Source organism: Toxoplasma gondii, chromosome IX, assembly GCF_000006565.2.
Source record: "Toxoplasma gondii ME49 chromosome IX, whole genome shotgun sequence".
Taxonomy (NCBI): domain Eukaryota; phylum Apicomplexa; class Conoidasida; order Eucoccidiorida; family Sarcocystidae; genus Toxoplasma; species Toxoplasma gondii.
The window spans coordinates 1,607,185-1,629,758 of NC_031477.1; the positions used below are offsets into that span (position 1 = coordinate 1,607,185).

The 22,574-nt window shown below is 50.5% G+C and overlaps 5 protein-coding genes across 5 annotated transcripts; 4 read left to right on the plus strand and 1 right to left on the minus strand.

Annotated features, from left to right (window-relative positions):
* Positions 1-380: 380 nt before the first annotated feature.
* Positions 381-2,892, plus strand: TGME49_265360 (hypothetical protein; the record flags this gene model as incomplete). Its single annotated transcript, XM_018781397.1, has 5 exons — positions 381-1,338; positions 1,768-2,188; positions 2,304-2,404; positions 2,556-2,630; positions 2,755-2,892. Exons 1-5 carry the CDS (start codon positions 523-525, stop codon positions 2,890-2,892), a joined length of 1,551 nt encoding a protein of 516 aa, XP_018636304.1. The 5' UTR covers positions 381-522.
* An 81-nt stretch (positions 2,893-2,973) lies between these two features.
* On the plus strand, positions 2,974-4,521 carry TGME49_265340 (hypothetical protein; the record flags this gene model as incomplete). The annotated part of the gene is made up of 11 exons (XM_002368622.1): positions 2,974-3,497; positions 3,553-3,569; positions 3,629-3,694; positions 3,753-3,771; positions 3,833-3,889; positions 3,951-4,055; positions 4,115-4,134; positions 4,194-4,201; positions 4,259-4,284; positions 4,340-4,375; positions 4,436-4,521. The coding sequence occupies exons 1-11, from the start codon at positions 3,260-3,262 to the stop codon at positions 4,519-4,521; spliced, it is 678 nt and encodes a 225-aa protein (XP_002368663.1). The 5' UTR covers positions 2,974-3,259.
* Positions 4,498-8,344, minus strand: TGME49_265330 (cell-cycle-associated protein kinase GSK, putative). Its single transcript, XM_002368621.2, has 6 exons — positions 6,899-8,344; positions 6,394-6,766; positions 6,182-6,283; positions 5,905-6,083; positions 5,582-5,745; positions 4,498-5,455 (listed from the first exon to the last, which is right to left on the minus strand). The coding sequence occupies exons 1-6, from the start codon at positions 7,136-7,138 to the stop codon at positions 5,329-5,331; spliced, it is 1,185 nt and encodes a 394-aa protein (XP_002368662.1). The 5' UTR covers positions 7,139-8,344; the 3' UTR covers positions 4,498-5,328.
* Positions 8,345-10,791: 2,447 nt separating this feature from the next.
* TGME49_265320 (hypothetical protein) lies at positions 10,792-13,285 on the plus strand. The gene has a single exon (XM_002368620.2). It carries the CDS (start codon positions 11,312-11,314, stop codon positions 12,926-12,928), a length of 1,617 nt encoding a protein of 538 aa, XP_002368661.2. The 5' UTR covers positions 10,792-11,311; the 3' UTR covers positions 12,929-13,285.
* A 1,344-nt stretch (positions 13,286-14,629) lies between these two features.
* TGME49_265310 (heat shock protein 40, putative) lies at positions 14,630-22,569 on the plus strand. The gene is made up of 12 exons (XM_002368619.2): positions 14,630-15,373; positions 15,845-16,124; positions 16,720-16,887; positions 17,208-17,268; positions 17,547-17,582; positions 18,084-18,141; positions 18,771-18,790; positions 19,324-19,386; positions 19,934-20,015; positions 20,303-20,411; positions 20,779-20,848; positions 21,322-22,569. The coding sequence occupies exons 1-12, from the start codon at positions 15,365-15,367 to the stop codon at positions 21,374-21,376; spliced, it is 1,011 nt and encodes a 336-aa protein (XP_002368660.1). The 5' UTR covers positions 14,630-15,364; the 3' UTR covers positions 21,377-22,569.
* The last annotated feature ends 5 nt before the right edge of the window (positions 22,570-22,574 follow it).

Genomic DNA, 22,574 nt, shown 5'->3' on the forward strand with positions numbered 1-22,574 from the left:
GACAACAGCAAATGCTTGCCAGGGACTCTAACATGCCACGGTTGAGTAATCGCACGTGGACCCGCTTCTTTCTTTCGGGTTCCATCGAATACCTCAACTTTTCGACTTTACCAGCGGCTGGTTCGCCTTGCTGGATCGCTGCTTGTCTTTCACCGCGGAGAGGACAGCTAATCCTCTCTCACCTTATGAATTTATTCGACTTAGGGCGAAAATCTTTCGGGGTCACGTGCCCCTTACTCTCTTGACTTGCAACCAAGCCAGACGCAGCTGTGCATGCAAGCTTGCTTGCTAACGGCGCTTCTTCCCGCCACAGAACCAGACTTGCAGCGTTCGCGACCACGAGTGGCCAGCCTTGTCTGAGATCGAAAAGGGTCGCCTTTAGCGAGGGAGTGCTTGTGACTCAGCGGGAGTATCTGATATCTTTCAACCACAGCAAAGCACCGGTATGCTCCTCCGCTGGGCGTGTCGCTGACGTAGCCGATGCGACAAAACTCGTTGCCGCGGGGCACACGAGAATGTTAAATGAGAATGACGTCACCTGGTCTTGCTAGATGTTGTCTTCAGGCGCCGGGCCGGTTGCTCTTCGGGCACAGCCGGCTTCGACATGACAGTGGTTCTGTCAGAAACTGGGAGGTTTGGCTGGCGCCAAGATCGGGATCCGTTGGGCTGGGATTGTCGACCTTTCCTTGGCGCAAGCGATGGGGTCCAGAGCGCACATCGGTCGCTGCTCTCCGCGTAGCAGCAGCTCACGCATCCTGGCCGGCAGAACACGCTTATAAGACTAACAGAAGAGGGTTCTCCACCTGCGACCTTCTAAGCGGGTCATCCTTGCGGGACATCAAAGAAGTCCCCGTCACAAAATGCTTGATGACGAAATGGGTGCTGGAGAGAATCGGAGCAGATTCGGCTGCCCTCAGGTGTTTTACAGCCGCGGACACGAAGAAGCCGACAGATGGCAAAAACAGAAGCTTCTTCGAGGGATGGATGCAAGCCCGAATAGGGTTCGCAAGCCACCCTTCGAAGGCGTTACGGGATGCGTTTCGACGGTCCTACGATGCCCGCCTAGTTCGTTGGGGACGCCTGCTGGAGGTCCTAGACTGCTTCGCAGGTGACATCGCATACCACTATTGTACTCCGGAAGAGGAGGGTTATTCGAAACTGACGACTTTGATGGTGACAGCATCTATCCAGCGAATGGAGTTCAGCGATGCGCCGGAGGACCGTTCCCCGGAAAGCTGCGTTTTGACGGGCATAACCGTTGAAGATGATCTGACACTTATAGGCTCCGTGACACAAACCGGTGCTTCATCCATGGGCATTAGGATAGAGATGCAGCAGGTAAGGCTTATGGAAAGACGGTTTAGAATGATCCCGGTGAAGGCCTTGATGCAATCTGCCACCAAGCTGAGCTGAGCGCAGACTTTTTCCTGAAGTAACCACGAATCACTTTTCATGTATATTCGTTGTTTTGATACCGCCGTTAGGCAGGTCTACAAAAAACGTTTTATGTATGAATGTACCGCGTTAATGGTGTAATCTATGCGGGACAGGCACTGACTGTCCAGTATCAGTGATAACGGAACAGTCTAGTGATGAATCCAGTCAACGAGCGGTGATTTCGGATGATAGCACGAGGAAACGAAAACCGTAAACTTGTTTACACCACTTAGCAAGGGTATACCTGGTTATGTGAGCTGTCTCCTTAAAAAGGTAGTGGTGACCCGTGTGCATAGACAGATTATTATGTGCGTTCTTACCCTGATGCAGAATAGTGAAATGAAGGGAAGTGTGTTCTTCGTCATGGTCTCGGTCGACGAGACAGGCAAGCCCGTCAAGAAGGTTCCTCCTCTGGACATCAGTAGCTGCAGTCCTGAACTTCGCAGTCTTATTGCGAGCTCATCAAGCGGCTTTGAAACCAGAAAAGCAAATGCGAAAAAAATGTTTTCTTTAGTTCCCCCGGAACCAGAAGAAGCAGTCTTTCTGCACAATGTGTGGAAGAAATCTCTTGCAGGGGGAAAGCACATGCTGCGGATGCGGGACACCAAACTGTCAACCGCAGAACTTATTCAACCGGAGGCACTGTCAAGATACAACAGGGCATTTGGAGGTCTAGTTTCGCGAAAAGCTTTGGAGCTATCGTACCTGAATGCCCAGCGCTTCCTCAAAACAATTAGACCTGTTCTCACAGGTACGCTGTGGAACGGACTAGAACCACTCGACCTCGCTCCGGCAACCCGCAGCTCTCATAGTTGCAGAAGTGTAAATGTGCCGTCCTCTGTGTGGTTGTGTGTGATACTCTACAGGAGTCGATGATATATTTTTCTTGCAGCCGTTGTTCGTCGGCCAAATGGCGGAGATGGTCTCTTGTGTCGTCTGGTCTGAAGTGGATGAGGTGCAGATCCAGGTGAGGACGGCGCAGTTTTTCACTGTCAGCACAATGCTGAAGCTATCCATAAGTGGCGCCTCACTGCTGGATGCAGATGGCGAGAGTCTGTGATTTTGTAATTAGGGGAAGGTAATGGCAGGTGTCCATAATAGCTGTCTGTGATGTTCAGGTTGAAGCATTTTGCGTGGACCCCGTGTCCGGAAACAAGAAAAAGACCAACATCTTCCACTTCCGCTACGATACGGTGAGAGTCGACTCGAGAAAAAGGGCAAACCCTCATACTGCCAGTTGTCGTGAGACGAAGACAGGGAAAGAGATTTGCTGGGTGTTTTTACCTTCTGCGGTGTGTGCCCGTTGCGCCTTCGTAGGTTGTCGACGCTAATGATACATGGCGGCGTGAGACACCTCAAAAGGTGTATCCGTCAGATTATGCAGACTGCATTTCCTTTCTTGAAGCTCGGCGCCGGTATCTTCTGAGGAAGAGTACTAGTGATTTCGTAGCATGATGCCATGGGGGCACGTCTTCTTCGACTGTCGTCTCGAGTTCCCGGCAGACTTTGATTCGTTTGTTCCATACACACCAACATAAGAATGGGCGATGCCAAAATTTACGTGGTCAGTGTCGCTGCTCAGCGAAAGGACAATGTCGTCGAACGTATGTTCATCAATGCCGGTTTTTTTTCCACAGGAAAGTGCTGGATCATCGCGGCGATGTTTTTTGTTTGCTCACGCAATCCTCTCGACGCATGCTTTCAGTCTTGGCTGGGGACTCACTGAGTTCACTGAGCTCAAGACACTGCACAGTGGGATCGACTTTGTATATACACACCATTGAGGAAAGCTAGTTGGCGGTTGCGCTGGCTGCCTTTTCAGATGGCGAGTTGTAATGCAGATTTCGAAAGAAATGTCGGTGCGTGTGTGGACTGTAGTGCTCAGCTATACGGAAAGATGATGCCCCGCATCCTCTTGATGGTAGTTGCTGTCTTGACTCTTTCGAGTCTTCGGACAAGCGCTGCTTTGCGAAGCACCGCACCGGTCCGTATTTTTGACAAAGAAATAAAAACGGTTCTGCCAGTCTGCAGCGCCGTCGAACCGGGATCACTTCACATCGGTGAGACTGTCACAGTGCTCGATGCGTGTCTCTAATGCCACCGCGGTTTTCTCAGGAGACTCCTGTTTGTCTGTGGGTGTCATTCTTCCTTTTTTACATGTGGAGTGCACGTAACGCTTATGACTGGACAGGATTGCGGCGGCGCCTGTCGTGGAGCTGCCGCTCGACCAGGATTTCGACTGATCTCTGACAATGAGGCAAGGCCCCCTTTGAAAATGTCAAATGAGAAGCATAATCATGTGTTCTGTACCTCAGCAAGTAGATTTTTCCCAAGGTGACAGTAAAGAAAGCACATGGCGCCCAGTTCTTCCTCATCGAGCTCCGGGTACTTGCAGGATGCTCCGGAAACGAGATCAGAAAAATATGCTCCGTTGGTGTATCAAATCCCGGCGGTACGCACATCATCCATATATCATCTAGTTAATAGTGGACTACATGCGCCTTTTTATGAAGGCTACCCTTTGTGTGAGGAGCTGGACACGCAGGCGTGTGGACACGGGTGCAGCTGTTGGAGTACTTGTACGGATCACAACTGCAATCCGGATGCTCTCTCTGCTGGTACGGTCGACAATTTTTACTACATGTATGGAATCTGCATGTCATCAGACCTGGATCAGGCTTCTTCTTCGTAACTGAAGTAAGGCCAATGGGCTTTTTCTTGTGGGACGGGAATTTTGTATCGGATATCTGTTGCAGCCAAAAACGTGAGCTTTGGACACCCGAAAAACTTGCTTGATCAAGCTATTTTTTTTGCCTTTTAGCATCACACCTAGCGGCTGTCTAATAGGTAGTGTCAGAGATGATGTTGAACCGATATGCACAGGAAAGAAATTTTTCTTCAGATCTTCACCGGCAACTTTGTAAAGCTGGCATAACCGGTAGGCATCGGCCTCCCCATGAAACCGTATTCACCAATATTGTTGCTCACTACTCTTCAGGAGTAACAAACGACTTCTGGATTGCCGCTCTTATTATTTTGCTTATAGTTGCCACAGTGGGTGCACTGTATTACTACTATAGATGATTGAGATCGTGATTAGAAACACCCGTCGAAGGGTACCTCCTCGCTAGCTGTATTGAAGTCCTGCTTCTTAGTGGTTGACGTCGGAAGGGGGGCAACCAACGGTGTACCCATTCTGCAAAACAACGCGGCAGAACAAAGAACTTCTAAACCGACCGTCCCGATGCGGGCACAACACAATTAAGCATAGGTGTGATAGTTTATCTTCTTCAATGGACGCCGCTGCTTATCGAGGATGTCGCTTCGTTCGCCAAGTCTACGCGCGGCGCGATTAGGCATTTCCTCCAGTTCCTCAGCAGCGCGTCTAGCTTCGGTGTTGTTCGCCTAACCGAGAGCCGCTCGCCACTGAGGTTCAGATAGCATTAGCGAAAACATGGTGCGACAGTCAACCACGCAGGCCAATGACAGCCTTGCAAGGAGGTGGCCAACCTTAAAAAGGACTGTCCAAGACTCAAACATTCTTATACGCAGCCAGAGCACACCAATTCCCCGACACGCTCTTGGCTCAGTAGCTCTTTCACTATCCCGGAAGCTACTAGCGAGGATTGCCACTTCTTACAATGAAGCCCTGAACCCATGTTTACCGGAATCGCCACTAGTCAAGTCACATCACTCCCCTCTTGTGCACACCTACTCATTTGAGGATGTACAAAGCTTGATAAAATTGAATCGGTCGTCGTGCAAGACAGAAGCACGTTGACGAAAAGATGCAGAAGCAGGAATGTTAAGACACACAGCATAAGAGAAGCTCCCCATCCCTAGTAGGTGTAGGGAGCCAAAAAAAAGACCGACAGCTGCGGCCAAAGCCATTTAGCCACGGTTGTTTGCACTGGCGATATGCTTCGGAATACATTTTACTTGCGCTGCAGGCGACATGTTCTGCAGCTCTAGCTGGGAGAAGGTGAACAACTCGGGCAGAGGTCCACCACTCGGGAGCCTGAAGCGCACAGACATTTGGAAGTCACAGGTCGGCATCAAGCACCGCCAAGCACTACTATGGACAAGGGGCATCTTAATCATCTGATCAATAACACTGCCGATATACGGAACTGAAAATTCTTACCTCGTTGATGGCAGACGTAGCTCATCGAAGAAATCATGAGCTAAAGCTTCCAGCGGAAGGAGCCTCTCTCCAGGCTCATATCTCAAAAACTTGGTCAGAAGGTCGAGCGCTTGGTCCCATGATGGGTCATTGGTCTCAGTCGAAGCAATATGCGAAGCAAATATCTGCACAACCAGAGTGTCAGAGAATGCGTGACATAACGACTCCAACGCATACACAGTGACACACACACATACGCGCATCAAGCATTTCACGGCACTTGAAGTTGCCAACCGCACGAGCACACACATCACCTGACCACGGCGAAGTGCTGGGAGACTCACCGACTTCCACTCTCTCGGTTTGACATCAGGGAACCGAAATTCTGTGTAGTTCGGGTTCATAGTTGACATTTGACGCCTGCTGGGAGTGCCCAAAATTTGAATGATCTTGACCAACTGGTCTACACTAGTCTCGCCGGCAAACAGTGGGCGGCCAAGCAGTAGCTCTCCGAGCACACACCCTGCACGCAACCATGCATTATATTACGAAAAGAACATTGAAAAATAGGGTTGTTTCTCAAATAATCGACACAAAGCGTTTTCCTCAGAAATTGCTTACCTATGGACCAAACGTCGATTGCCGTAGTATATTCGCTCGCGCCAAGCATGAGCTCAGGTGCCCGGTAAAACCGAGAACAGATGTAAGAGACACTCTGTTCGCCTGAATGGATATCGAAAATACACGCAACACGCAACGCACGCCATCAGCTCCCGAGCACCAAAAGAGTAGCATCCCTTCACCACGCATTCCGTTGCACTGCATTTGCTTACCGGGAACAAGCCGTTTTGCCGAACCAAAGTCACACAACTTGAGGACATGTGTCCGAGAATCTACCAACAGATTCTGAGGCTTGATGTCGCGGTGGCAAATGCCCAAAGCATGAAGATAACCCAACGCGCGGCACATTTGGTAGGTGTACAGCTTGATCAGAATGAACGGGACCTGTTGATTAGCCCGTAGAAAAGACTTCATGACTCTGTATACCGTTTCCGGTATGTGTTCCATCACAACGTTGAGGAACCGGTTGTGGTCGTTGCTATCGCGTTCGCCCATTTCCGTGTAGAAGTAGTCAATGAGTTTAACAACATTGGGGTGTTTGAGTTCCTTCATAATATCAAGTTCGCGATTTTTGTAACGCGGGTCCTGTAGAACAAGCACACATTCGTAGGCGGTCGGATCTCTCCGCGAGTTCAGCGAAGACACGGGGATCGGGCTGTCTGTCGAGAGCTGAAAACCCCTGCTTTTTTCCACGTACACTACAGCGCATCCCCTTACCTGAAGGACTTTCTTGATAGCTACGACTTCCCCCGTATCAACGCATCTTGCCTCTGTGACGACGCCGAATGATCCATTGCCGAGGACCCTCCCAATATCGTAAGTCAGAGTCGGGTGAGGGTTGCCTGTGTGAACGCGGCTCTGCCGTTCCCCCTTCACGGCTGTTGTCCGTTGACTTCCTCCTCCGCGAGCGTTGCTACTCTTCTGAGCAGCTGCGGGATCGTACTGCGGGTCCGGCATCTTCGCAAGAAGAGGACGAAGGAAAGAAGGGGTCGGCTGAGACTTCTGCCTTCTCGACAAAGGCCAGGAAAAGATGAGTGGAGTTTCACCGCGTCCTCAGCAAGGCGAGGAGGAGCATGTCTCGTACATTGCCACACTCGCTGTGGCTCCAAGTGCGTTCTCACACAATTTCAGAACTAAGGCTACTCTTGAAGCAAAAACTCGCACGACTGTCGGTCGGAGCGAGAGCCGAGCACCAGAGACAGCGACTTTTGTTCACAGCTGGTGAGCAGGCCGGCCAAATGGATGGCCGAAATGGTTCCCTTGATTTTCAGCAGCTGTTTTGATCGGAAAAAGGACAGGACACAGGTTTTTCAAGCGTAGACTGAAGGCTGGTGCCGGAAGAGGAGGCGAAAAAGGAGGTGAAGACAGTTGCCAGCCAACACGGGACCCAATGAGACGCTCGGGTGCTGACACGCAACAAGGCACATAGGGACTTTTACTGGTTAGGAACGTGACAAAACAAGCCAATTTTTTGATATCTCTGGAAATGGAGCAACGAGCCGAGCCGCTGTAGAAGAAACGAGTTACGGCTGCCGCGCAACAGCACCGTGGGACCAAATAGCCCGAAGACCACCCATTTCTCACCACGCTCTCTCTGCAGACAGGCTGTTCAAGAAATACCCGGAAACGATTGCGAAAAATAAGGTTGATGGAACTCAACCGTTTCTACTGCCTTGCAACAAAGAGGTTGCGTTGGCGACAGAGGGTGTCAAAGAAAACCTGTGTGAAGGGGGTTGGCAAATTGCTTTTCTCCCAACGGATGGGCGCTGGGTTGCCCAGCCAGCTAAAACTACGAGTTTTTTATCCCTTTGTGGTGAAGAAAAACGTTTTCAAGACATGCCAAGATAATTTTGGGCTCGCAACAAAAAGTGAAAGAGAGAGCTGTGCACGCTGTTTTTTCACTCTCGTTTTTCACCGCCAATTTTTCGAGGGTTTTTCATGCCCCGTGCAACAACGTCAGCTGTTGTTGCAGCAACCCTCTCAGCCACACAGCCGGAAAAAAGCCGCCGTCCCTACATAGCATCTCTCTCACGGGAAGAACAGAGAGACCAGAAAAGCCCAGACATTCCAGACTACTGGTCTGCCACAAGTTTAATAAATTGTTTTCACAGGGGAAGCTCGAAACCAAGAGAGACAATTAAAGTGTAGCAGGTTCCAGTACGGTTGTCCTCAGCCCTGCAGACAGATGTGCGTGTGTCGCCAATTGGAAGCCCGGACTCACATACACATACATTCACGAGAACACGCGAGGACGCCCTGCATGTGCAAGCGTCCCTCAAAGGCATACACAAAATACGCCGTTGCCTGCGAAGCGGCACTTTTCTGTGGATGAGGACGTAAGACAAGCGGAAGAAAAACAATTATGAAAGTCGCTTAGAGAACCACGCGGGAAAATAACATGACAACCACCTCACCTCTTTCTATGGTTCTGGACACTCTCCCTTCACACTGGAAATAACGCCCAAGTACTCAACCACAATCTATTACCAATCTCTCCACGGAGTGAAATATTGTTTTCAACGCAAGTTCTATCCTAAAAAGGGAGTCTCGAAAAGTTCCTTCGAGGCGCCGCGTTGTTGGTTTCACAGCGCGAGTGGAGTATCAACAAGACCACAGGAGGCAATGCAGAACATTGTGAGGCAATGATTCAGAGCAGGGACAACCGTTTTCGGTTCCTCAAAACAGACGAAACAATGTGAGTTTTGGCTGTTTCCTTATGCAGGTCACCCTTGTGCAGTGTTGGGATCCTCGTCAGATGCGAGGAAATTACTGAAGCGGGGGGGCTGTTTCAGCTGGCTCTCAGATGCTGTGTGAAGAAACTTGCCGCGAGTACGTGCACGTGAACGCGTTCAGTTGCCCCTCAAACAATGTTTCTTTGAGTTGATATCGGTGGAAGATTATATGGCTATCCAGTCTCACTCAACCACACTTTATTCCTTTCCGTTCCTGAAGAGGGTAAAGTGGCATTTGGAAACTGGAGGGAAAGGATGACCGGTGTGAAGTTCGACCGAATCACCTTGTAAAACAAGAGCAGCGTAATCACAATAGTCAGCGAAGGCACGAACATACGTCTCTTCTGCCCTATTCAATTTAAACAAATGCCATTTCTCCGGGGAACACGGTGACGTCAGTTGCTCCGATGCACCGACGCAGGTGCCATATGGGTTAAAAGAAGGAAACCGCAGACAAGTAAGCGCTGCATCTTCGCTTGCAACATTCTTTAGGAGGACTGGTGTTGATAGACAACGGGGGATGCATAACCGCACTTTTCGCCTGAAAACTTCCCACGTTGGCTGCTACCCTGGCACGCGATGTCGTGCAGAGCGTGCTGCCCGTGCCTAAATCCCAGTGGCATCAAGCAGCTTGATTTTGCATATCGAGATCTGCTACGAAGTGTTTGTGTCTCTACTTCACAAAATATGTGTGAGAGAATCTACTATCACAAGACGAGGGGGTGGAGATTTTGCTTCCAGACCATGGGTCCCTCCCTTACCGACGGTCTCAGTTACACGCTCACATCACATCACGATGGGCCCCGGGGCCTATTGAGTGTGTTATGAATCGAAAGGATATGGTGACCTCATGCGAGTCAGTATAAATGAAATCACATCCGGATTAACAGACTTGGCCAATTTACAACAGACGGCAGACTGCACGGTCCTCTGGAGGAGACTGGGCTCGATTTCCCTGTGTTTGCTAGATGACCGGATCAGGCGTGCTTCCTCAGAACTAGTTAGACGATTGCTCCTATTAAAGGACGAACGTTACATGAGAGGACAGCACACTGTTGCACGTAAGAGGATTTCTCTTGTGGGAGTGAATCAGGAGGGTGTCTAGATCCACCATGGAGATCGCAAAGCAGAGCCACGTATGGCTACTGTCGCAGAGGGACTGAAATGGTCTTAACACTGCTTGAAACTTGCTCCGCACCCTTAAACGACAGTCCTCGTCTACCATAGTGACATTCGGTTGCCAGATCTTCAAAGGGATTTTTCCCAGGAGGGAATACCGCGACTTGGGAGCAGCCTCATTCTTCTCTTTACCTCTGAAGCTCCCCGCGCATGTATATATTTGCCAATGAAACCTCGTTTCCCTTGTTCCATTTGTCTTCTGGAACACAGGGTTCTTGTGGGCATAAAATGCTTGCAGCCGTCTTAGCAGGTTCCACCTGCCGACAACAGACTGTATCACTGAAACTGTTCAGTAGTTACACGCCACGCCCCCATTATCCCAGCAGCCTAAGGTGTGGAAGTCCAAATGTGTCCGGGGCTTAGCAACTGTTTTCAACGCTTTTTTGGTAGCACTGTCTCGGTTCAGATGTGAGTCGCTCACCCTCGTCCAGACTGACTTTAAACACATTCCCGCGCGCTTTTCCCATCCACCAGAATGCCTCTCTGTGACGTGGACACAGCTTTTGTGTGGGAGACAGCAGTCTGCCGCCTTTTGGGCATTTCGTTTTGGCTGGAGGATTAGACTCTCGCCCTTGGCGAAAACCCGCTGGAGACCGGTGATTATGCTGATTACATATGAACAGATGACCTCTGTCTTCGTAACTCGCTGGAATGCGTTCGTGTCAGTGATTTGTTTACGTGTTTCCTGCGTCACATCTATGTTAAGGATCAAATTGGGATGAATGTAGTTGTGTTTTGGCGGAAGTCCTACATGAAATTGCTTAGGTCTCTGCATTGTAGAGAACGGTACATCAGCGCATGAAACGTCGTGCTTCCAACAATCAGACGTAAATGCGTTCAGATTTCTCCCTAGTTGTTCACGAGTACGACTCCCTGTGGGTTGAAAGTGGCGAATCAAATATGTTATCTTCGTCTTGTATCTCACCTCAAACCTTTCGAGTTCTTTACTGCCGAAAAATCCGGCGAACATCTTTGAACGCGGTCATACAGACACACATCAGCCAATGACGTGCGTTATGTTTCTTACGGAAGGGTACACCATCGTCTTCTGACAGCGTCTACGAATCATGTCATACACGTCTGAGATGTCTGTTTTCGAGAGGTCGGGAGGGAGCCCCTGAATGAGGGGGAAAAGGCTATGGTAAATATCTTGACTAGTTCGCCAACAGAATAACGCTGCTTTTCAGGTTCGCATTCCATTCGGGGGCTCCACCACGAAATGACGCTCTCTACGAGTGTTAGTTTGGAGACGCATGCGACGCTGTATGGGGGCGTCGCTAGCGCGGACGTTGAATCACTCGCGGAACGAAAGGATATTAAAGCCTGTGAGAAGCCAGACACGCCTGAAGGCGATACCACGGCGATTCCCAACGGAATTTGCTCTAGCTTTTCTGTCCCAACGGTTTGCTCTTTTCCATCGTCGTTGCTAGAAACTCGGAATCCATGCATATCGGGTGTCCTGCTCCCTGGAGACCAGTACCCTTTATATGCTACATATTACCAGTGGTATTATCGTGCGATGCAAGATCAGAAAAGGCTGCTCGCCAAAGAAGAAACTAAAACAGTGGCAGAGGAACGTCATCCGGATTCGAAACAGGATTTGGTGACGAAGTGGATGAGGCGACCGGCACGCCAACAGATTGATCGTAATGAAGCTAGCCGCTACTCGCACACAGAAGGAGGCACAGAATACAATATTTGGTATGGAAAATACTTAACTGACAGGTATAATAGACCTAGTTACTTGGACCGTGAAACAGCACCATACAAGTGTAACCCGAAGAGGGACGCTGGTTACACGAGGGCCAACGTGGATGCGGCGGGAGAACATTTCTTCTGCATTTTTTTTGCCAAAGGTGGCTGCTACCTGGGAAAGGATTGTCGATTCCGTCATAGTATTCCAACGGCGGATGATGAAGGTCATTTGGAATGGGGCCACGATGTCTTTGGCCGAGAGAGGTTTAGTACTCACAAAGATGATATGGATGGCGTCGGAAGCTTTAATCAAGACTGCAAAACACTCTTCGTTAGTGGGTTCCGGATCGACCCCGAAGTACCTGATGGCCTTAAAAAGATGGAGGTTTTTCTCTCGAAGGAATTTGGCATATGGGGAGATGTGACATGCATCCGCGTTATTCCCAAGAAGAACATTGCGTTTATCACCTATGCCTACAGAGTGCAAGCCGAGTTCGCGAAAGTGGCGATGAGTGACCAGAACCTCGGTAAGCAGGCTCCGCTCCTATTGGTGAAGTGGGCTCACCACGATGGAAATCCGAACAAACGGAGATCTGCCGAGCAAGAACAGGAAGAGGAACGTAAAAAACAAAAACATTCAGGTGAACTCGATCCCGGCGCACCTACTGCAGCTGCTGAGTGCCCAGTTTCCCTTAGCGTTTTCTCAGAAACTCGGGCGTGTTGGAATACCGCGGCAGCCGCTGAGGCACTCTCTGCCACTCTTGAAGGTCACTGCAAGGCATGGCAGGAGTTTTGGTCAGCGTACACACAGGATCAGCGGATCAAAAAAGCAGAACACTGTCAGCATGCCTCAAGTCAAGACGATAGGCTTGACGACTGGGCATTTTCGTACGAAAGTTCAGCCGAGAATCAGGTTGATGCAGGTCCCCGCCCTCTTGCAGAAACGGGCTCAAACCTGGAAGCAGAGTCATCTTTATCTGTCACCGACAACCTCCACATTGACACGGAAGATACGAAAGAAGCACTTGGCAGAATGCAACAGATTCTCAGCCGAGTAGATGGCCTCGATGACAGCGCGTTCGAGGTCAGAGTGCGATCGTCGCCTCCCGTTATTCCAGCGGCAGCTCACGGACAGCTGTAAGAGTATCCATGTCGTTCAATCTTTCACATCGATTTTCTCTTTAATACCTTTGTCTAATATGTTTCGTCATACGACCGAAATTGCATTTCTGAAAACCTGCTGTGACTTGACATGCTCTGCTTTGGCAAGTACGTGTATAGCCTTTGGTACGTTATTTACCGTTCGTATCTTCAACTGGCTGCAAACGAAGAAGCGGCTTGAAGCACTTACGGGGAGATCCGAAACAGGATACCTTTAAGACGGTGTCTCCTCCGTGCTCTCCTGTTTAGAGTACCGTGCTGCAAATTGTAACATCGAAAGAGAGCTCGGCAGAATCAACCGCAGGAATCTACTGCGTCCATTTCCCGTCAAAAATTGGGGCATAGTCGCGAAGCAACAAAGCTGGCAGTAAGCGCCAGATCAATGATGAACCATCAACCCCTACCAGAGCGTGCTGTAACGCCAGGATAGATTTTCGAAAAGGCACTTTTTCTTGTCCGCGCTTTTCACAGGCGTGTTTTCACTACAGGCTGCAAAACAACATTCACATTGCAGCCGAATTTTCCTACACACGACTGGGGTACGTCGCGCACGCACCAACACCGTTTGCAAACACGGAGGATCCCACCTGTGCCCGCTTTCACCTGCAGTACCACTGAAATGGTAGTTGACGTTCAAAACCAAAGTGGCATGCTTCGATGCCATCCCCTGAATAACCGATAAAACAAACTACAGCTCCGTCAAGGGGGGCAGCACAGAGAAGGCTGACTACTACCATCTTGCTGAGGTTGCACGGAGCCGACGTATCCGTATTAGTTTGGAGGCGGATGTTTTCAGTGCGTCAAGCACGGCTGTGAATCCACCATCATCTCACAAGGACGATGCTGGGAAAAAAAATATGGTTGCTGTTGCCCGGTCCCGTTGTCCCCACATTTTGGAACTCTGTTGACAGAACGATTATCGAGCTAGTGACGACAGCCATAAATCATTCCATGTGCATGCCACATTGACCAGTTACTCAATTCTAGAACAGACACGTTTGGCTGTGACATTCAGTGCTTCCGGGAATAAGTCCAGTACTGTTGCAAGAGTTCAATCTGGGGCTGCTGGTGACCTCTGTGACTGCGGGGGAGAGGACACCGAAGTGGTCACGCGAAGTCCTTTCCCCAGTAGATTTGTGTTATGTCCACAGCGCGGTGAATCTGTGAATTAGAACTGCCTACCGAGACCGCACTTAGGACAACAAAGATGTTGGTGGCGCTAAAAGACAGTACTGTTTCCACAGTCGCGTTTTCGTCATTCATCGGGACAGCCGCTTGCCGCGTATCAGCTAGAGCAGATACATCACTTCGTACTGTGGACACTTCTAGACGTTAATTAGCAAATGACGAACGCAACGCCACTCAGTTTCGTACAAATGCGTATGGGCCCCCTTGTGTCTCTTTCAGACACCGCACTGGAACATGCCTCTTGAGTAGGTATATGAAACTAAACAAATGTGGCGAATCCGCGGTGTGCAGCAGCTTGGAAAGTCCTTCACCAAACTGCCCAAGACCATCTACTTTGACTGTGCTTTAACAAGCATGCAGGATTAAGAAAGGGTACTTGCCCACAAGTGCTTTTCTCGTTGCCCGTCCACGCCACTCGGGAGGTCTGTGCTCGACGCCGGCGTTTGAATTTCGGTGTCTGCCGCGTCTCTTGCCTCCTTTCATGCATGCTGCAACACAGTCCTCAAGTGAGGCTTTCTTCCATTTTTCGTCGTGCAGAGGAAGAGACAAGACGGGAGTCAGTTCGGGCAAGACGGTCTCATCTTTTGGCGTACAATGCGTCCATGCCATTTGCAGCGTGTTTGCGCATGCAGCTCGTTTCAGAAAAACCTTCCGCAGAGTGGCATGCCACGCAGAGAAAAGCTTGGACACTTCGGTTTCCTTTCGACTGTTTTCCTTTTTGCCATCGCGTCCGATTTCAAGGACAGATTACACTTCTCTTCTGTGTCCTCCCACACGGCTTGGCCTGTTGCTTTGGCGCGTCTGAGTGTGCAACTTCTGGTATGCCTTTTAAGCTCCGAACTCGTGTGTCGGTCAGCTCCCCGGACCGTGTGCAGCATTATCCGAGCTCCTTTTCTGCCCTATTTCTCGTCCCGAATTTTCACTCGCAGGAGTTCGGGGTGTGACCAAGAGCGCGCTTGACCGTCAGGGATTTTCGCTGTGCCGTCGCTCGCCTCCCAAAGGCCGATTTCGAATCCGGAGAGACCGCGCTGTCCCGCCGCTGCGCACAAAGGGAACTCTCCTTTCTTCAACCAGCAAGGATCGGGTATTCCTCACTGGGTGCGAGTATTCGCATGCTTGCAGAGGGGCGCGCTAGCGCCCGTGAGAAACCTCAAGCGCGGAGTTCTGTGCGACTGTGACAACGAAAAGGAGGTTTCTCCACGGTGGTGGCCCGTCTCCCGCAATCACAATGGGGAAGGTAATCACATTCAACCTCCAGAGAGCAGGATGTCCGTTCGGAGGTGGAGCCACCAGCAGCGGGTTCCACGGCTTCACTACAGAGGGACGCCGAAGTCTGTCGTGCATTCATCGAATATCGGCATTCGCTCGCGGCTTTGCTGTCTGACAGAGAGTGTGTGTTTCTTTCGGCGATGTTAGGTCTGCAGCGCTGTCCACACATCCGGGCTCTTGGTCGTGAGCCTGCAGCCGAACGAACTGTACCGAGCAGTTGTCCAGATAATGAGACGATTTGTCTTTTTTCCAGTGTAAACGCGAGGCGAGCCTCTTCAGATCGAGGCGTCAGTTGCCTCTCACTGAAACGCGATGGTGCTGCACGGCTGCTGGCTCACGCACGCGTCTGCGGAGTTCTCAACAGAGATCTGACGAACTGAATCGACCACTTATTCTCGTTGAGAAGTGAGTTTTCCGCTGGTTGCCTTTTGTACCTCAGGACTACTACAGAATTCTCGGCGTCGGCAAGGACGCGTCGGAAGCCGATCTCAAGAAGGCATACAGAAAGCTGGCGATGAAGTGGCACCCTGACAAGCATGCAGACGCGGACGCCAAGAAGAAGGCGGAGGCGCAGTTCAAAGACATCGCCGAGGCGTACGACGTTCTTTCGGACAAGGAGAAGAGACAAATTTACGACCAGTTTGGAGAAGAAGGCCTGAAGAGCGGCGGCTCGCCTACTGGAACCGCAGGCCCCGGCGGCTCTCGCGCGAACTTTGTCTGTAAGTCAAACGAACCAGAACGCTTCGCTGCCCAGATTGCCCTCAGAAACAACCGACTGGCCTAGATGGCTCTTTAAAGCGAAAACCAGTGAAGAAGTGGATGTCGAGGACGCGAGAGGGTCCGCCTCTTCTTTACGGCTAAAAACGGCTTGCTGTCGAGTGCTTCAGAGGACACGGACAGAGAAACGTGGAAGATGGCTTTTTTGGTACACTTTACCCCGGGAGACCCGAAGAATGCTTTCTTTGTCTTCGCTCTTGTACAGTACAAACAACAAGTGCCAAGGATTGTTGCGACCACGAACGCGACAGATACCTCGTTATCGTCACTGTGGGGCCAAGAGGCACCTTCTCCAGTTCGGGTGTTTCAACAATTGAGACGATGCCACCTGCGCTCTCCTCAGTTTGTCTATCCGTTCTGGAAAGCAGTGGACACTGTGTTGGGGAGATGTGCAGATTGAATAGCTTGAGCACTGACGCTTCCGGACCTTTTCCTTTCGAGACTAGGCAACCGCACAGCTGAGAACGGAGGGCAAGTCTTGAGTTTCTTGAGAGAGTCATAGACTCGGTTTCCTTGGTTCTTTTCCGCTCCCCGCAGACCGAGAAGTCGACCCCAGCGAACTCTTCTCAAGGTTTTTCGGCAGCGACAGAATGTTTTTTGGCGGCGACGATGACTTTGGACCTTTTGGCAGCGTTGGCATGGGGTCTCACAGTAACTTTCCTTTCCGCATGCACCACGCAGGCTCTGGTAGCTTTGGCAGCCGCGGTGAGTTTGGCTCAGCTCACGGCCCTTTCTCAGCTGGCATGCGCTCAGGGGAAGTTCCGATCGCTTTTCTATGGCTTTTCCACCGTTCACTGAGTTTCACACGCAGAACTGGAGCGCCAAAGTTCATCAAAGGGTGCATGCATTCATGCAGTGGCCTGTGAAAAGAACTGCGGGAGATGGAGATGGAGTAAGCCGCGGGGCCAGCGCCTGTAGACTTCAGCGGGTACACTTGCGTTACAGGAAGGGTGCACAAGAGACTGAACAAGAACGCGCCTTTTCGTCGCTTTGGACTCTGGCTCGTTTGATTTTCTCCTCTGCAGCGCCTTCCAAGCCCAAGACTTACGAGGTGGACTTGTCTCTGTCTCTCGAAGAGTTGTACACGTGAGCCCACAGCTCTTGCTTCTTTGACACAACCCAGGAGAAGAACAACTAGCAGTTCCACAGAAGGGCAGCCCTAGAGTGTCGTTTCCGCGGATCAGCGGTCCCCACACACTCGCTGCCTTCCGCCGAGTTCAAAGCATGCACCACCACACCGGCTTTTCATATTGATGCCTCTCTATGCAGGTTTCCGTGGTAGAGCATGCGCGTTTCTCTTCAAAGATGAAACGGACCGGGAGAGGGATAACGTGACTCGTTCGTGCCTTTTTTGTGCGACGCAGGGGGACAAAGAAGAAGCTGAAGATCACTCGGACAAGGTAAGGACCTGGCGAGACAGCGGAGAGACTCTCCTAGACAGATTTGTCTTCGTCCTGTTTTTCATCTTCCGTGTGTTCGAGACGAGTTTCCTTGCTTCCACTTCTAACACAGTTCATTTGGAAACCACCGGCAGAAGCCAGCGCAAAGTTGAGGCCCGCACTGTGGGGCGAGAGCCAGAGGTCCAGTTTGCCGAAATCGATAGTTCCAGTCGACTAAGCGGAAAGCGTGTTTGAGAACCTGTCCTTTTCTCTCTTTTCCATCTTTGCCTAGTTCTTCTCTTATTCCTCTTTCTCATTATTACTGTCCCCTTTCTTTTCTCCTCGTTACACTTCTCTTCTTTCTTCTTTTTATTCTAGTGCTGTTTCGAACTGGACACGCGCTTCGAGGGAGACTCAAAGTGTATGTACAGTTGACCCGCGCCTATCTGGAGGCTTGTCTTGCGAGACTCTGGTAGCGCATTTGAACGGGAAATCTGCCTCTTCTGCGTTTTCTTTTTTTAGATACCGCAACGGCCAGATGCTGAAGGAGGACAACGTTCTGTCGATTGATGTGAAGCCGGTGAGTTTTACCAACAATACACAAAACGCGTTTCCAACACCTTCAGTGATACTGTGTTTTTCATATGCTGTATTTAGATTTGTTTTGGTGTACCGTCTCTGCGAGAGCACAGTGGAAGCCCGTATCCAAGGCAGTTTTTCGAGACACTTTCGAAGTGGTGTTTGCTGGCTGCGCTGATATAGACCGCTGGCATCACAGCTGTGTTCTGAAAAGGTGACACCGGCTACGGCAGAAAGTTTTTCTCTTCGATTTGTTTTCCAAGTGACTTGCGGAGATCTTACGCCTGTTGTCACGTGCCTCTGAGGTTACGAAATCGTGGTTTGTGAGAGAACGCTAACAGACTTACTGACGTAGTTCAACCATGTATTCTTTGATTCAGTTGATTAGGATTGGGTTTGATATCTTCTGCCAACCTGTTAAAATTGTAATGCCTTTTTGTTTCGCGTGGAAGGGCAGGTCCAGCCTCCCGAAAAGGCGCCTGTGGGATGGGTGTATACAGCGGATGCTTCGCTGGCTCTAGTTGTCTCGTCTTTAGTTTTCCTACTGCTGAATGTGCATTTAAAGAGACAGGATGGCGTAAAGAAATGCGTCTTCCTATCTGTTGCTTTCTGCGTGTTCCTTCGTCTCAGGGCTGGAAGGAGGGGACAAAGTAAGCGGTCGGAGTCTCTGTGTAGGACTGAAGTTAGTTCCTTTTAGGTATTCGCTGATTTCTGCTTCGACCTGAACTCGAGGTGTTTCTTCGTTGTGTGATGAATCCACGCGACAAGAGGTGGGGCTGAGGGTTCAAAAGGTTTTTTTTCCTAATTTTCTCCAGAGATGAAAGCCGTGGCGCAACGTCGCACACTGCTGGCCCCCGCATAGAGACTTGGCTTTGGAGAGGCGCGAGCGCTCTGCCTCCTGCGTATTCTTGTAGATTATTTCAGCGAAACGATTCGAGAATTGTAGAGCTTAAATCGTTTTACTCCTGCTGAATTCTGTTCAGAAGAGGTCTCTAGGTCTCTCGATGTACAGACTTTCTTCACGTGTATAGCTGTAGTATCTCTTTATTTGGCCGCGTCCGCGCGTGATTTCTCCTTCACAAGTTGCATTAGGGGCCTGACTCTCCATGAAGCCTTTCTGCGTCTTTCGGGAGGCAGCAACGCATGCGTTGGCGCGCCGTCATCTTCCTCGTGCTTTTTGCAGGATCACGTTCGCTGGGGAAGGTGACCAAGATTCTCCAACTTCTCCTCCGGGGGATGTCGTCTTGTAAGTCAAAGAAACGACTCTTCTGCTCAATAGGAGAAGGGAAAGTCTGGTAGTCTTTACGATAAGCGACGTTGGCGAGGCACAAACGCCCGTGCTTGCAACTGTTCTGCTTTGGGAGAAGAACTCTCATGTTTCACTGTCCCGAGGTTGAGGGAAGAGCTTTTCACACAGGTACCCCCGTATCAACGAAGACGACAATGTGAACATCACTGTTGCACCTTCTTGCTTCAAACAATGACTACTACCCGATTGGTGCCCTCGGTGCACATTCAGACGGTATTATTTTTCGGCGAAACTAGAATGAAACATCCTTGCTGCTATGTCTCTCCGGCGAAGATGCAAAGGTTCCCTGCATCGCGTGAGCTTCAGAGAGACCTTTACGGACGTGGAAAACCAAGCGCTTCCGGGTTACATTCTCTCTGTAAACTGTACAAGTCTTTGGATAAACGCAAGGCACCTCTGCATAGGGGATGCTTTTGTCAGAGTCGTTTACAAATCAAAGCTTCACTGAGGAAGTGTGTGATGTTTCCCTGCTGTTCACTTGCAGTGTCGTCAAGACGAAGCCCAACAGCCGATTTGTGCGTGACGGAAACCACCTTATTCACAAGGTGGCAATTCCACTGGTGAAAGTAAGACATGTTGCAACTGGAAAAGAAAGAACCTTCCATGAAAATAAAACACAGGGCGTGGCTGATTCTTTTTCTGTTGGGAGGAGGTCCGAAACACGCAGAGGAGGAAACAGGACAGCGACGATCTGGATGATTCAGTCGCCGGGGTTCAATCGGGTCTATTTCTGCGATGATTACCTTTAGGATGCAAACACAGTGGAACGTGGATTCGGTCAACAGAAGACTTTTCCTTTTGGACCGTGTTTATTTCTTGAGAAGACGTCTTCTTGCTTCCGTTTTTCTTTTAGGCCTTGACGGGATTCACTGTGCCCATCGAGAGTCTGGACGGCCGATCTTTCAAGGTGAAGGTGGACACAGTCGTGACGCCGAAAAGCCGGAAGATCGTCCCGAACGAAGGCAAGTTCGACGGATGGTACATTAGCGGGAGTTCTGCTTCGAACGTCGTGAGGCGTCTTCGTTTTTTCCGGCTGAGGGCTTCTCAGAGCCGCCAGAAAACGTGATCCAGAAGGCCCTGCGTGCAGTTCGCTGGCCAAAAGGGCATGTGGCTGTGTGGTTGTAAAGTCCCAGTCCGCTGGTGAATCGCTCTATCTGAAAGAAAGAGACCTCTTCATACACTGGACGATTGCTTTCGGTTCCCCCAAGCAGGTTTTGCATCGAATAGTGCCGTGTGTCAGTGCCCCTGTTGTGGGAAATGAAGTGACGGATCATGCGTGCTCGTACACGGAGTGCGAGTGTGCGTCTCACTCGCTCTCTTTCTCTACAGGCATGCCCGTTTCTAAGAGACCCGGAGAAAAGGGTGACCTTATCCTCGAGTTCGATATTCACTTCCCCAAGTAAGAGTTCTTCTCGACATCGAGAGGCTGCAGGTAGTGCCCCGTCTGTGATCAAGAAGAAGCGATGTCCAAGCAGTGCCTGTCCAACCATGCGCGATTGCCGGAAAACGACACAGATGGAACTGCGCTAGGGTATATACACCCCGAAGCCATCGAGAGTGTCCCCACGTTTGTTGACCGTGTGGCAGGAGCAATGCGCTGCACGCGTTGCAAGTCTAACTTCACAGGATAACTTTAACACTTTGCTTAGTTCAGGGGTTCCGTGCTTCCAGTGTGTGGCTTCGTAGAGCGGTGACTGAGTCCGCGTGCAACATGCTTCGTGGTCACCAGATGTCGTAAACACGTTTACTACCTTTTGCTACATTAGCTGCCGTCTGGCGCAGTGTACAACATCCCTGAACGTTGAAAGTGGCTTTTTTTGCGAGCAGAGTGTATCCTCCATGCGCGGCTTCGACTTGATATGCATGCTGCAGGACATTGACGGACGACCAAAAAACAAAGTTGAAAGAACTGCTTCCGAACGTGTAGTCGGATCGATCCAAACGTGGTTTGATAACTCGCGTTTCCCTCCACTCTGCACTTCGAGCGAGAAATGAAGAACGCAGCGGCAAATCGTGGTGCTTCACGGGGGGCAACAGGTGAAGTTTTGTACTCCCTTCGAAGATGTGTATGGAGTCGCCCCCGGCCGCGAGGTACATCGGGAAGCGGGAAGCGAGCGGGCGTGCTTGGTTCATCGTCAGTGAGAGAGCCAAAAAGGAGAATGGACGAAGGGAAGAAGTGTGGCAAGATCGGAAGTTTGCCACAGACGACGCAGACCACGAGGCAGCTTTCTGGAGCTAACCTTACCAATAGAACCCGGGCAGGCAGAACCAGGTTGCTGACTGGTCCTCTATGTCAGGGCCGACACCCACAGTGTCACACATTTTGGCCGCACCACCAGCAAGACTAGCTTTGGCGGTGCCGTCACTTTTTCTGGATCTTTTCTGTCTTATATGTCAGCGGGGAGGGATTTAAATCGGCCCGCAGCTGTATCGAGTCAGTGCCAGACGTAGAAATCTAGACACGGGAAAAGATTGACCGGCAGCTGCCGTTGAGCTCCCGGAAAATCACAGGTACGACGGGGGCTTTCCACTCGTTCCAATCTGTTGTTTCGGCAGCTTGTGCCCCATTGCTTGGACTACACAGTTCAAGAAGTCGGTGTTCAACCTACTCCAGTCGAGCACCATCAACCTATAAGCGGATTTACTCGGAGACCAGACCGGTGCACGTCTGTTCACAACGGTCTTGACAATCTGCATCCGAGGACAAAAAACAAGCATATGTTCTGTTCATGCAGCTCGGTGTCTGACAGTCACGGGCATCAATGTGACACGCACTGGCACGTTCTCAGCAGGCAAACAGGATTAATCAGAGGCACATAGACTCGTTACGTGAGTGTTGAACTTTGCATCGTCTGTGACGAATCGAAGTGTTGACCATTGAAATTTTAGCATCGCCAACCAACAACAGTGACGCTGCAGTGAACATTCCTCGGAGCTCGGAAAAACGTGCTAGTCTCAAAATCCAGAGCTCCGTTCATGATTCGTATTCCAGTGGCCTCTTTTTTGTGGTTGACCCGGACGGAAAAAAAGAGAAATAAACGGCCCTAATCCTCCGATCTAGAGTCAGCGCTGCAAACACGGCAATATTGTTAGACGCGGAGTTGCTAGACTGCATCAGTGGAACC

Bases quoted from the DNA above. Each gene is read 5' to 3' on its own strand.
- TGME49_265330 (XM_002368621.2), bottom strand. From the start codon at position 7,138: ATGCCGGACCCGCAGTACGATCCCGCAGCTGCTCAGAAGAGTAGCAAC. The intron at 6,767-6,898 runs GTAAGGGGATGC...CTTGTTCTACAG, and splicing joins CTATCAAGAAAGTCCTTCAG to GACCCGCGTTACAAAAATCG. The intron at 5,746-5,904 runs GTGAGTCTCCCA...CTGGTTGTGCAG, and splicing joins AACCGAGAGAGTGGAAGTCG to ATATTTGCTTCGCATATTGC.
- TGME49_265320 (XM_002368620.2), top strand. From the start codon at position 11,312: ATGACGCTCTCTACGAGTGTTAGTTTGGAGACGCATGCGACGCTGTAT.
- TGME49_265310 (XM_002368619.2), top strand. The intron at 16,888-17,207 runs GTGAGTTTGGCT...TCTCCTCTGCAG, and splicing joins TGGTAGCTTTGGCAGCCGCG to CGCCTTCCAAGCCCAAGACT. The intron at 19,387-19,933 runs GTAAGTCAAAGA...GTTCACTTGCAG, and splicing joins CCTCCGGGGGATGTCGTCTT to TGTCGTCAAGACGAAGCCCA.